This window comes from Papaver somniferum, chromosome 4, assembly GCF_003573695.1.
Source record: "Papaver somniferum cultivar HN1 chromosome 4, ASM357369v1, whole genome shotgun sequence".
In the NCBI taxonomy this organism is placed as follows: domain Eukaryota; kingdom Viridiplantae; phylum Streptophyta; class Magnoliopsida; order Ranunculales; family Papaveraceae; genus Papaver; species Papaver somniferum.
The window spans coordinates 110,201,161-110,213,662 of NC_039361.1; the positions used below are offsets into that span (position 1 = coordinate 110,201,161).

The window sequence follows — 12,502 nt, forward strand, 5'->3', positions numbered from 1 at the left end:
TTCCTTTTTCTTTTTTACTACCAAAATACACAAATTTAGTCAAAAAAAGTCTTCCCACAAGCACACACAGAATCATCACTTCTGTCTCTCTTCTTCATCATAGGGTTGTCACTGGTGGCATCGAATACAGTCTCCGTCTCCACATTGATAATATCTGGTACAAGTATCTGCATATGGGTTGTGCTTCAGCATGTATTTTCCGGAGCGACCAATTGGCTCAACAATGAAATCACCTGTGAGTGGGCGTCCCACAGCTTCAACTTGAGACACTTCAATATAGTCCATACAAAGAACAAAAATCAATAACATTACTATTGAACTACTATTCATCAAGTATGAAATCAGTATGTATAATATTCACGATGAGTCCAAGGATTATACAGTATTTTAGACAGATTCACCAGACACGAGTGGATCCTGTTTGTAAAAAGTTAAGAAACTAACCGCAAGTGTAAGACACCAGGAACCCGATCCAACAGTTCAATCTGCAGAAGTCCACCAATGGAAAAAACAGGTTTTGGTAACCTGAACATTTGCAAGGAAGTTTCCTGTCGAAGGTAAAATGAAACAGAGTTGTTAAGTCTAGGGGAAAACCGAAAATTAAACAATCATACAATCTGTTCTCGGTTTCCCCCTCCTCCCGTTCCCATAATGGATAAAAGAGAGAGGCTGATGCATTTCATGGATAACTAAAAACACCTGAAGCATTGGAAACTTTTCTGAGGTGTATGTCCACACTACGTGATCTTCAATGGATCTGGGATGTGCTTCATAATCACCCACGAGATCAGTCTCTCCTTCTGGTTTCCTGAAATGGCCCATTCGAAATCGCACAGCCTTGGCCGAAGCTGGGTAGTAAAAACAAGTACTGTCAATAAGCAAAAAAAACAGAGAATGGAATTAAACCACATATGTAATTAGGTACCAAGATATCATGAAAATAACCTTGAAATAGCTGGACTCTGATTTTAGTAATGAAACGCAATTCGGGTACCAATTTATACGTCAACGTCTCAGGAAGATCAGGATTGCTCTCTCTTGCACTTGACCAGTAAGATCCCACCACATCAAGTACCAAAGTGTTGCCAATATTCTCTTCCAGAAAATTATCTGTACTAGACACACATATAGCCTCTGAAATGCAATCATTTGTCACAAAGCAATCCAGACCTCGTGCTAGGAAGGCATAGACTCGATGGTTTTTCTTCAACTTCTCCATTTCCACATCACCGTTGGTCTCGACTTTCAAAGGCTCTATTATATTGTCCCTGCAATGGCTTCTATAGCGCATGATGTTTCTGGACACCACCTTAAGCAAAGACTCTTAGAGACTCCATTTGCAATCACTGCAAAACATATAAAATCTGTATTTGAATTCGCCAAATATTGGAAGATAATCAATTCAGCTTCATTCTTGTCATTCATTTCCAGAAAAATAAATATACAAAGATTCAGAAAAGACTTGAAATTTGAAACTGCTCCCAGTTCTCAATCGGTATATCTGCTATTACCTTTTAGGGAGTAACATTGTCTGTAAGTGTGTTCCGAAATTAAGTTGACGTGTTTTGAAGTCGGAAAACCAAAAAGTATTCATGACCATCTTATTGACCAAATTGAGGAGATTAAAATTCATTGGACAAACTATAAACGACTTATTTGTAAGTTCTATTGTATACATGACAGAAAAGTAATACAAATAGTCTTCTGCAATGCTTATAAGGCTGTAAAATGTTCTAAAGAAAATAATAAGGCATGTCAATTAGGTAAATGTATGCAGATAAATCAAATAAAGGTCACCATAACCCACCAAATGCGCGCAAGGAATGTGAAACAGCACTAGCGCGAACAACATCAGCTGGTTCATCCAAACACGAGAAAATTTTCAATGACAAGTCACGGTTGAGCAGTGGTAGAAAATCATCCATTTCAGTCAACAGCTTCGGGCCAAACCCTGAATGAGATTTCCATAGAAAGTAAGTGCTTGAACTCTTGCTAATGTCAATTGAGCAGCATTTAAGATGCTCCAAAACCCTGACAAACATATCTTTATATGACGAAAAGATGGTTCCTTACATTAATAACATAATAAACAAAAAAGGAAGAGCATTTAACTGAAAATAAATAAATTTGAGAAGAAATTCTACAGAAATGTATTAGTAACAGGTTTACATATTTTAAGTGTTGAGAAGTCGCCTAAATTATCAACAAAAGAAGATCAAACTAAGAAAAACACACAGATTAAAGACGAATTTACAAACCCGCAGAGTTTATAATGTAAGAGAAGATGAAATCCATGGTAACACAACAAGAGATCTCCTCTTTCATTATTTATAAGGTGAATGAAACTTTAGAATTGTTAGTGGAGACAAATACCTCAAGCCAGATATTTATACAGTTTTGCCTAGAGGAACCACCCTCTAGTAAGGCGGTTTCCTATCACCTACCTGTTGGAAAGGTTGAGAGTTTGACTTTCCTAACAGATTCTCCGAGTGAAGATGAGTTGGCAAAGCTGTTAGGAACACGTAAAAAGACACACATAAGCTAGATATAAACAAAAACAAAACTAATATTTCCCAGTCATTGTCTTTCTACAAAGAAAAGCAAACTTTATTCTGCAATGTTTTTGATATTTTCTATTATCTAAATCTCATTGGTTTTATTTATTGATTGATAATCATGCATTGACTTATTAAGTTAATCATGCATTGACTTATAAAAACAACCCCATGAAGGACTTAGTTAGCTACATCATGCATTGACTTACCAAACAGAAAAATTAACTATTACTTTTAATCCCATGAAGATAATTAGCAATAGCACGAGCTCCTCTACAAATTTGCAACTGATTTTTTTAACATGGATTGTGTGGCATAAATTGTTGATTAACAGCAATTGAAAGAGAAACTCATACCTCACCAGCCACTGTTAACCGAAGAATAGCAGAAGAAACAGTATCTCAGGAGGTTACATTTAAGCAGCTCATCAGAAATCTACAGAACTGACTCCAAATCTACATTTGAGCAGCTCATCAGAAAGGAAGGAGGTAGCTCAACTGCTTCATCTACATTCCAAAAAGATTAATACTCGAAATAGAATATTCCAATTGATTTTCCATGAAAGATGTCATGTTTTATTGAGGAAAAATATTACAACAGTTTCATGAAACACCTGATTCTGTCTTAAATTTAGGCACAGAGAAAACACAATGGCAAAAGATAAAATAAGAAATAACAGTTTTCACACACTCTAAATACACCATATCTGATGCACAAACTTCAGATAATTATATGCTTCAATTGTTACAAGTAGCTGTTTCTGGGTTGTACTTCAAGACGCATTTCCTAGACTGATCAATTAACTCAGCAACAAAATCATCTCCGAGTGGTCGTCCCACAACTTGAACGTGAGTGATACTACAACATAGTCCCACAAAGAGGAAGAATTAGTAACATTGTTATCGAACTCTGCCAACTAAGAGATTTCTATAATCTCGATGAGTGCTAGAGTAGATCCATGGACGTCATGGATTATATCTAATAAATTGGACACCGAGTGGTTCCTCTTTAAATAAAAAAATAGAGTTGGATACTAACCAAAAGTAGAATAAGTCATCAACTGCAAGCGCCACTCGTCCCAACAGTTCGATCTGCAGAAGTCCACCAACGGCAAGAACAGGTTCTGGTAGCTTGAAATTTTGTAAACAATTTTCCTGTTTGATAGTAAAATCTATTAGAGTTGGCAAGATTCGGGAACCCAGATTCCAGTGGGAAATTAGACAATCACAGAATCTGTTCTCCAGTTTACCCTCATCCAATTTCCAAGATAGAAAAACAGAGACACATGCATTTCATGGATAAACAAACCTGAATCATTGGAAACTTTTCTGAAGTGTATGTCCATACTGCTTGATCTTCAATGGATCTACGACCTGCCCTATAATCACCTATAAGATATCTCTCTCGCTGCAAATCCCTGACATGTCCTACTCGAAATCGGACGGCCTTGGCCGAACATATTGGAAAATCATCGTAAAACACTGAGTAGGAAAACATAAATATTTTTCATTAGAATAAATGAAAAACCAGAAAATGAAGTCAAACAACATAGCTAGGTGCCACAGTACAATGAAAATAACCTTGGAATGGTTGGATGTTGATTTCAGTAATAAAACACAACTTGGACACCAATTTGTAAGTTAACGTCTCAGGCACCTCAGGATTACTCTCTCCCAAACTTGACCAGTAAGAAGGCCTCCCATATACTCTATCAGTAGGTTCCAAAGTGAGGTGAATCATTTCTTCCGGATAATGATCAGTACTAGACGCACTTATAGCCTCGAAAATGCAATCTTTTGTCAAAGAAGGAGCCAGACCTCGTGCTAGCAAAGCATAAATTTGATGGTTCTTCTTCAGCTTCTCCACTTCCACACTACCGGTGCTCTCGACCTCCGAAGGCTCTATTATATTGTTTTCTTCAATGGCTGCAATAACGCTTGATGTTTCTGGAAACAATCTTAAGCAAAGAATCTTGGAGAATTCACTTGCAATCACTGCCGAACACATTGAAACCGTATTTCAAATATTGGGAAACAATAACAAGATTTGAAACTTCTCATCTAGCTCTCAATTAATATTTCTAGTTAATCTACCACGAGAGTGACACAGATCATTAGTCTGTTTTTTGATTGTCGTGTTTTTCCCCGCACAAAATCAGAAAGAATGAAGGATGCAGGACCATCCTATCAACCAGATTGCATCAAACAAACTACTAAAATAAGAACCAGGTGAAACAAGTTAGATATGTTAAGCAGAACCCTTAAAATACTAAATGAAACAACGGAAAGATAAAAAGGAAACTAGTACTAGACGGCCATAGACCAGTTTTGACTGGAGATGTATGAAACTCATGTTCTGCAATAAAATTAAATCACACATTTCATCGATAACCTAAAATTTAGAAAACTCAATTTAGTATCCCCAAAAAGGGGGACAACAAGCTTCATCGGTCTTTTACCAATAGTGGTAAATTTACAGTCAGCTTCATCAGTAAACTTCCAATTTCATAGAGTCCAATTTGTGTTATATAGTAGAACCTTAGTCAACCTAATTCACATGTGTTTTTGTACTAGATTGACTGATTCTCTTACTAAGAAGCTCATCAAATCTCTTACGCCAAGTGTTGCATGCCAGATTCTCCTACGATTTTGCTTAACAAACTTCAATTTCAATGTAATGGCAAACAAATAGGGTAAAATGAAGTCAGTTGAGCTCACCAAAATGGCGCCAGGAATGCGAAACAGAAGCAACACGAACAACATCAGCTGGATCATCCAAATTGGAGAGAATTTTAGAGGATAAGTCACTATCAAGCAATTGAAGAAAATCAATTGAACCCTCCATTCAAATTAACAGAAGCAAGCTTTGTAGAGAACTAAACCCTGAATGAAAGAGATTTTAACAAGTTAGTAAACCCCAAATGAAAGAAGAAGATTAAAAATAAACAGAATTACAAGAAGAAATATATACAAACCTTGTTTTTAAAATTGGAACAGGAGATGAGAGATTAATTTGCTGAAAATTTTTTAAAAAAATTATACCTAATTGGAACTTATTTCACTTCACTTACCCACTGAACTTACCTTATTACCCTTGGCTGAATTATGAGCAAATCTGAATGAAAAAGAAAAAATGCGCATCCAGGGAATCGAACCCTGGTCAGTACCGTGGGAGGGTACTATGATACCACTACACCAGATGCGCTTGTTGTTCCTACAAAGGCTTGTTGGATATCTAAGATCCCCATAGTAATTAGTAAGCAACAAGAAGGTTGAGTTTCACTCTTCCAAGTTGATTGTTTTTTCAGATAACCATTGAAGTAGGTTACAAATAATACAGCATACTAATTTACTAACAGAGACAAGGTGTAAGGTAAGAAGAGTGTCTGTCATCATAAGCACACACAAAATCAATCACAGTTTCATCACTGACAGCATCGCCCAGACTCTCCCCATTCATAATATTTGCCACCAGTAGCTTTAACTGGTTTATATTTCAGCGAGTATTTCCCAAAATGGTCCATCGGCTCAAGAATGTAATCACCTGTGAGTGCGCGTCCCAAGACTTCGACTTCGGACACACTTCAATGTAGTCCAGGCAAACAACAAAGGGCAAGACAAGTAACTTTAAGTGAGATATTAGTGTAAACTTCATGATGAGATAGTATTAGACAGATCTACATGACAAAAGAGTGGATCCTCTTTGACCAAACAAGAAGTTACAAAAACTAACCATAAGAAGCCAGGAAGCCGACCCAAAAATCCAACTTGCAAATATCCACCAATGGCAGGGAGCCAGGGACAGGTTCTGGTAAACTGAACGTTCCTAAGCAATTTTTCTGCCAATGGCAAATTCCGTCAAAGTTGTTAAATCTTGGGGAATCCAGATACAATCTGCTCTCAATTATACCATCAATCCGTTTCCATAATGGGTAAAAGGAAGAGGCTGATACATTTCATGGATACTGGAACTGACCATACGTGAACCAGTGGAAACTTTTCTGAGGTGTATGTCCATACAAGGTGATCCTCAAAAGGATGTAGGATATGGCTCATAGTCACCTGCAAGATCAGCCTCTCGTTCTGGTTCCCTAAAATGGCACATTCGAAATCGCACAGCCTGGACCAAAGCTGGGTAGAGAAAACAAGGACTTGTCATCAGAATAGAATAAAAACCAGATAATGGAGTCAAACCACATAACAAGGTACCAAAATATCATGAAAATAACCTTGGATTAGATGGATTCTGATCTTAGTAATAAAACGCAACTCCGGTACCAATTTATAGGTCAATGTCTCAGGCACATCAGGACTAATCTCTCCTCTACTTGACCAGTAAGAAGTCCCCCCATTAAGTACTAAAGTATTGTGAATATTTTCTTTCAGATAATTATTTGTACTAGACGCACATATAGCCTCCGAAATGCAATCCCTTGTCACATAGTAATGTAGACGTCGTGCTAGGAAGGCATAGACTCGATGGTTTTTCTTCAACTTCTCCATTTCCACACTACCGTTGGTCTCGACTTCCAAAGGCTCTATTATATCGTCATCTTCAATGGCTTTTATAGCACATGATGTTTCTGGACAGCATCTTAAGCTAAGACTCTTAGAGACTCCATTTGCAATCACTGCAGAACATCATATCAAAGCCCGTATTAGAAGTTGCCAAATACTGGAAGACTATCAACTCCATTTCGTTCTTGATATTCATTTCCAGAAACATAAATAAACTAAGATTTGGACATAAGTCGACAGTTGAAACTGCTCACCCAGTTCTGCTAATACTTTTGTAGGGAATAACAAAGATCACGTGTTTGAAAATTTAGTTGACGTGTATTGAAGTCAGAAACAATGAAGTATTTAGGACCATCCTATCTACCAAATTGAAGAAATTAAGGGTGCATTGGACACCCTACAAACAAATTCTTTGTAAGTTCTATTGAGATAATGACAGAAAAGTAAAACAAATAGTGGTTTGCAATGATCTTGTACATCACAAGGGAATTATATAAGAATCGAGTCATATACAAGAAAACAAAACTATCCCAATACTAAGTGAAACATCCAATAAGTTCTCCCTAAATAGTGACAGCATCACCTTGGATTTGTATTACTGCTTATAATTGGGCTACAAATATTTTATTAAATAGTGGGTGAATTCACCTTAATTGTTAATAAGTTCTGTCCTTGGATTTGTATTACTGCTTATAATTGGGCTACAAATATTTTATTAAACCGGCTTGGATTTCTTAAACCAACCCTACACTAGTTCATATGTATTGCACCAATTACCTATAGTTTAACTATGTCATTTCCATCAAAAAAAAAAAAACTATGTCATAGCAATAACCACACACAAAAAAAGTAAATTAGGTGAATGCATACAGATAAATTAAACAAATTAAGGTCACTATACTCACCAAATTTGCGCCAAGAATGCGAAACAGAACTAGCAAGAAAAACATCAGCTGGTTCATACAAATACGAGAAAATTTTCAACGATAAGTCACGGTTGAGCAACTGTAGAAAATCCTGAGAAGCCTCCATCCAAAACAACAGCTTTGTAGAGAGCCAAACCCTGAATGAGATTTAAACAAAAAGTAAGTACTGGAACTCTAACTAATGTCAAATTACAGGATTGAATTAAATTGGCAGCACTGAAGATGCTCCAATACAATACATATTGTCACTGAATCTTAAACCCTTTTCATATTAATAACAGAACAAAGTAAAAATATTTAACCAAAAAGAAACATTTTTTTTTTTTTGGAGAAGATATTCCACAGAAATGTATTATTAACAAGTTCAGATATCTCAAGTCATAGCCGGAGGCCTAAATTATCAACGAAAGAAGATCAAACTAAGCAGAAGTGAACATATTAAAGACGTTTTGCCTAATCTGTTGACCTTCTGTTTATAGTGGAAAATGGGATGAAATCTATGGTAACAATAAGAGACCTCTTTCAGTCTGTTCAGGAACTAAATTAGGAACGTCAGTGGAGACAAATAATCCAAACCAAACATTTATAGAGTTTTTCCTAGAGGAATCACCGTCTGATAAGACGGTTTCCTATCATCTACCCATTGGGAAGGTTGGGAATTTGACTTTCCTAAGAACATCTCCAAGTGGATATGAGTTGACGAAGTGCTTGGAAACACGTGAAAATACACATTAGCTAGATAAACAAAAACTAATGTTTCTTCATCTTCTTCTTCTTTCTACAAAGAACAACAGGCTTTATTCTGCATAATGTTTCTAACTTTTAAATCTCATGGATTGGTTTTATTTGTTTATTGTGTATCATGCATATCCTGTTCTAAACTTGTCAAGTTGAGATATAATAAGAACAACCCCAATTAAAGGACATAGTTAGCCATGCATTGGCTTACCAAGTTATAATATAAGAACAAACTTAACTAAATGACTTAGTTAGTTATATGATTTTAAGGTGAAAAATTGAATGTACTTGTAATTTATTTTCTGTAGTCAAAACCACAGTAAAAATTGAAGTTTATAGTTCAACAACGTAACAATCAGTCTCATCTATTCGATTTGAATTCACAAAATATCAAGTATTGACTATTATTAACAGAGTCGAAAACTCTTGAGCTTTGAGAACAATATCAGAATCTGCCAAATATAAGGAAACAGTCAACCTAATTTTGTTCTTGTCATTTATTTCCAATAACAAGTTACGGTATGGACAAGTCTTAAACAAATTTATAAGCTCTATCAAGCAAATGACAGGAAACTTAGCAAATAATCTTTTTCTATGCACATCCCTCTACATCGAGAGGGAACCATATTTCGCAAAATATGCAACAAACAGGGTACAGTAAAGAACCATTGCAAGTATGTGTTATCGAAACAAAATCAGTCACCAACTAGAATTTGATCATTACCTTGATAAGAAGATGAAGTATCCCAGTGAAGAGAAATATCACCAGCCACTGTTAAGCCACAAATAGCAGAAGAACCAGAATCTGAGAAGGTTCCATTAAAACAGCTCACCAGAAACCCCAGGTTTACAGTTTCCTTACCATCAACAGTAATAAAGGAAAGAGGTTGTTAAACTGCTCCATCCACATATCCGAAAAGATATGTGGAAAAATTGTACTGGGAAAGTGATTGAAAAGTATCGAATGTAATGAAACTGTTTTTCGAAGTATTTGTTTGCGATCTGAATACCTAATAATATTATTAAAGGTATTTTCCATGGAGTTCTGATAGTAATAAACTATTAGAGTAAACAGTTCAACACCTGATTCTGTCCAAGATACAGACACAGAGATAACAAAGGTGTTAAAAGATAAAAAGAGAAATATAGTTTTCACACACTCTTAGTACACCATATCTGATGCACAAACTTGAGATAGTTATATGCTTCAATTGTTACAGGAAGCTATTTCTGGGTTGTACTTCTAGACGCATTTCCTAGAGTGATTAATTATTTCAGCAACAAAATTATCTCTGAGTCGGCGTCCTACAACTTGAACGTGAGTAAAACTACAATGTAGTCCAGTGACAAATAGGAAGAATTAGAAACATTGTTACCGAACTCTGCCAAGTAAGAGATGAATATAATCTCGATAAGTGCTAGAGTAGATCCATGGATGTCAAGTATTATATCAGATAAATCTTTGAGACACAAGAGTGGTTCCTCTTTAACTAACAACAAAAGAGTTGAATACTAACCAAAAGTAGAATAGGCCATCAATTGCAAGCACCACCCATCCCAACAGTTCAATCTACAGAAGTACACCAATGGCAAGAACAGGTTCTGGTAACTTGAACTTTCGCAAACAAATTTTACTGTTTGATGGTAAAATCAGTTAGAGTTGGCAAGATTTGAGAATCCAGATTTCAAACGAAAAATTAAACAATCAAAAAATCTGTTCTGCAGTTTACCCTCATCCATTCGCAAAATAGATAATGACTAATGAGAGATGTTGATTCATTAAATGGAAACTAAAACACACCTGAACCATTGGAAACTTTTCTGAAGTGTATGTCCATACAGGACAATCATCATCGAAAAAACACTGTGTAGGAAAATATAAATATTTTTCATCAGAACTGAAAAAACAGAAAATTAAGTCAAACGACATGACTAGGAACCACAATAAAATGAAAATAACCTTGGAACGGTTGGATGTTGATCTCAGTAACGAAACACAACTTGGATACCAATTTGTAAGTTAATGTCTGAGGCACCTCCGGGTTACTCTCTCCCATACTTGACCACTAAGAAGGCTTCCCGTACACCCTATCACTAGGTTCCAAAGTGAGCTGAATCATTTCTTCTGGATAATGATCAGCGCTAGACTTATAGCCTCGAAAATGCAATGTTTTGTCAAAAAGGAGCTAGACCTCGTGCTAGCAAAGCATAAACTTGATGATTCTTCTTCAGCTTCTCCGCTTTCACACTAACGGAAGTCTCGACCTCCAAAGGCTCTACTATTCTTCAATGGCTGTAATAACGCTTGATGTTTCTGGAAACAATCTTAGAGAACCCCCTTGCAATCACTGCAGAACACATTGAACCCGTATTTCAAATTGTCAAATACAGTATTGGGAAACAATAAAAACACTTGAAACTGCTCATCTAGCTCTATTAATATTTCCACTTAATCTATTACGGGGGTGACAAAGATCGTTAGTAGCCCCGCACAAAATAAGAAAGAATGAAGTACTGTATGCATGACCATCCCATCAACCAGATTTCATCAAACAAACTACTAAAACAAGTACCAGTTGAAACAAGTTAGATATTTTAAGCAGAACTCTCCAAATACTAAATGAAACAACTAAAAGATAGACGGCCATAGACCAGCTTTGACTGGAGATCTATGAAATTCATGTTGTGCACTAAATCACACATTTCATCCATAACCTCAAATTCAGAAAAATTCTCAGTTCAGTATCCCCGAAAAGGGAGACGCTAAGCTCCATCAGTCTGTCACCAATAGCGGTTAATTTACAGTCGGCCAACAAATTATCGACTACACGCCTCTACTTACACTTGCTCTCTTTCCACATACACCTAGCATACCACATACTCCTACTGTCAACTCACATGGTTACCCGAATTTCATATCATTTTATTATTGCTTCTCATTCCAGATCTTCTAGAAAGCTCAAGTCTCATTAGACAATGCAGAGGCCTTGGTACTTCTCAACGCTGCGGAGGTGGGCAGCCAATTTCAGTCCTATTTGTGTAAAACCTTAGTCAACCTAATTCACTTCAGTTTTTGTACTAGGTTCTGATCTCTTGCTAAAGAAGCTCACCAAATCTCTTATTCCAAGTGTTGAATGTCAGATTCTCCTATGTTTTTGCTGAAGAAACTTCAATTTCAATGTAATGGCAAACAAATAGGGTAAAATGAAGTCAGTTGAGCTCACCAAAATGGCGCCAGGAATGCGAAACACAAGCAACACGAACAACATCAGATGGATCATCCAAATTCGACAGAGTTTTAGAGGATAAGTCACTATCAAGCAATTGTACAAAATCCATTGAAGAACCCTCCATTTCAAATCAACAGAAGCAAACTTTGCAGAGGACTAAACCCTGAATGAGGTTTTAACAGACAGTAAGTTATTAAAACCCAAATGGAAAGAAGACTAAAAATAAAATAAACAGAATTACAAGAAGAAATATATAGACCTTGTTTTTCTTTTTAATGGAAGAGGAGATGATGAGATTTATTGTGATGAACCAAAAGTAAGTACTTACTTTTTTCTACACTCTTTCGAACTGGAACTATTTCAATTTACACACTGAACTGACCTAATTACCCCTGGGTGATTATTATTACACACTGAACAATGAGTTAAGGCACCTTATGGACAAGTCTGAGGGAGCTGCAAGAAGCGATGCAGCTTGTGCGACTCTAATGACTCGTATTGGTTAATCCAGAGTTGGTACTGCCTACAATAATACC

The 12,502-nt window shown here is 36.3% G+C and overlaps 3 protein-coding genes, 1 long non-coding RNA gene and 1 other non-coding gene across 6 annotated transcripts; all 5 read right to left on the reverse strand.

The window, feature by feature from the left end:
• Positions 1 to 128: 128 nt before the first annotated feature.
• Positions 129 to 2,126, reverse strand: LOC113272998 (F-box protein At4g00755-like). Its single transcript, XM_026522773.1, has 5 exons — positions 1,808 to 2,126; positions 946 to 1,323; positions 700 to 848; positions 445 to 548; positions 129 to 269 (listed from the first exon to the last, which is right to left on the reverse strand). Exons 1-5 carry the CDS (start codon positions 2,040 to 2,042, stop codon positions 257 to 259), a joined length of 879 nt encoding a protein of 292 aa, XP_026378558.1. The 5' UTR covers positions 2,043 to 2,126; the 3' UTR covers positions 129 to 256.
• A 951-nt stretch (positions 2,127 to 3,077) lies between these two features.
• LOC113274183 (F-box protein At4g00755-like) lies at positions 3,078 to 5,583 on the reverse strand. Its single transcript, XM_026523652.1, has 6 exons — positions 5,530 to 5,583; positions 5,273 to 5,437; positions 4,136 to 4,549; positions 3,864 to 4,036; positions 3,594 to 3,709; positions 3,078 to 3,413 (listed from the first exon to the last, which is right to left on the reverse strand). Exons 2-6 carry the CDS (start codon positions 5,397 to 5,399, stop codon positions 3,293 to 3,295), a joined length of 951 nt encoding a protein of 316 aa, XP_026379437.1. The 5' UTR covers positions 5,400 to 5,437; positions 5,530 to 5,583; the 3' UTR covers positions 3,078 to 3,292.
• A 105-nt stretch (positions 5,584 to 5,688) lies between these two features.
• On the reverse strand, positions 5,689 to 5,759 carry TRNAG-CCC. The gene has a single exon. It is a non-coding gene; the product is annotated as a tRNA-Gly (tRNA).
• A 29-nt stretch (positions 5,760 to 5,788) lies between these two features.
• On the reverse strand, positions 5,789 to 9,560 carry LOC113274184 (F-box protein At4g00755-like). Its single transcript, XM_026523653.1, has 5 exons — positions 9,461 to 9,560; positions 7,978 to 8,135; positions 6,784 to 7,185; positions 6,288 to 6,685; positions 5,789 to 6,136 (listed from the first exon to the last, which is right to left on the reverse strand). Exons 2-4 carry the CDS (start codon positions 8,102 to 8,104, stop codon positions 6,585 to 6,587), a joined length of 630 nt encoding a protein of 209 aa, XP_026379438.1. The 5' UTR covers positions 8,105 to 8,135; positions 9,461 to 9,560; the 3' UTR covers positions 5,789 to 6,136; positions 6,288 to 6,584.
• A 65-nt stretch (positions 9,561 to 9,625) lies between these two features.
• Positions 9,626 to 12,268, reverse strand: LOC113274186. Of its 2 annotated transcripts, XR_003322850.1 has the most exons (6): positions 12,226 to 12,268; positions 11,961 to 12,129; positions 10,697 to 11,084; positions 10,538 to 10,600; positions 10,254 to 10,370; positions 9,626 to 9,825 (listed from the first exon to the last, which is right to left on the reverse strand). It is a non-coding gene; the product is annotated as an uncharacterized LOC113274186 (long non-coding RNA). The 2 variants fall into 2 exon arrangements; XR_003322849.1 differs by having other exon boundaries at positions 9,626 to 10,370.
• Between the last annotated feature and the right edge of the window lie 234 nt (positions 12,269 to 12,502).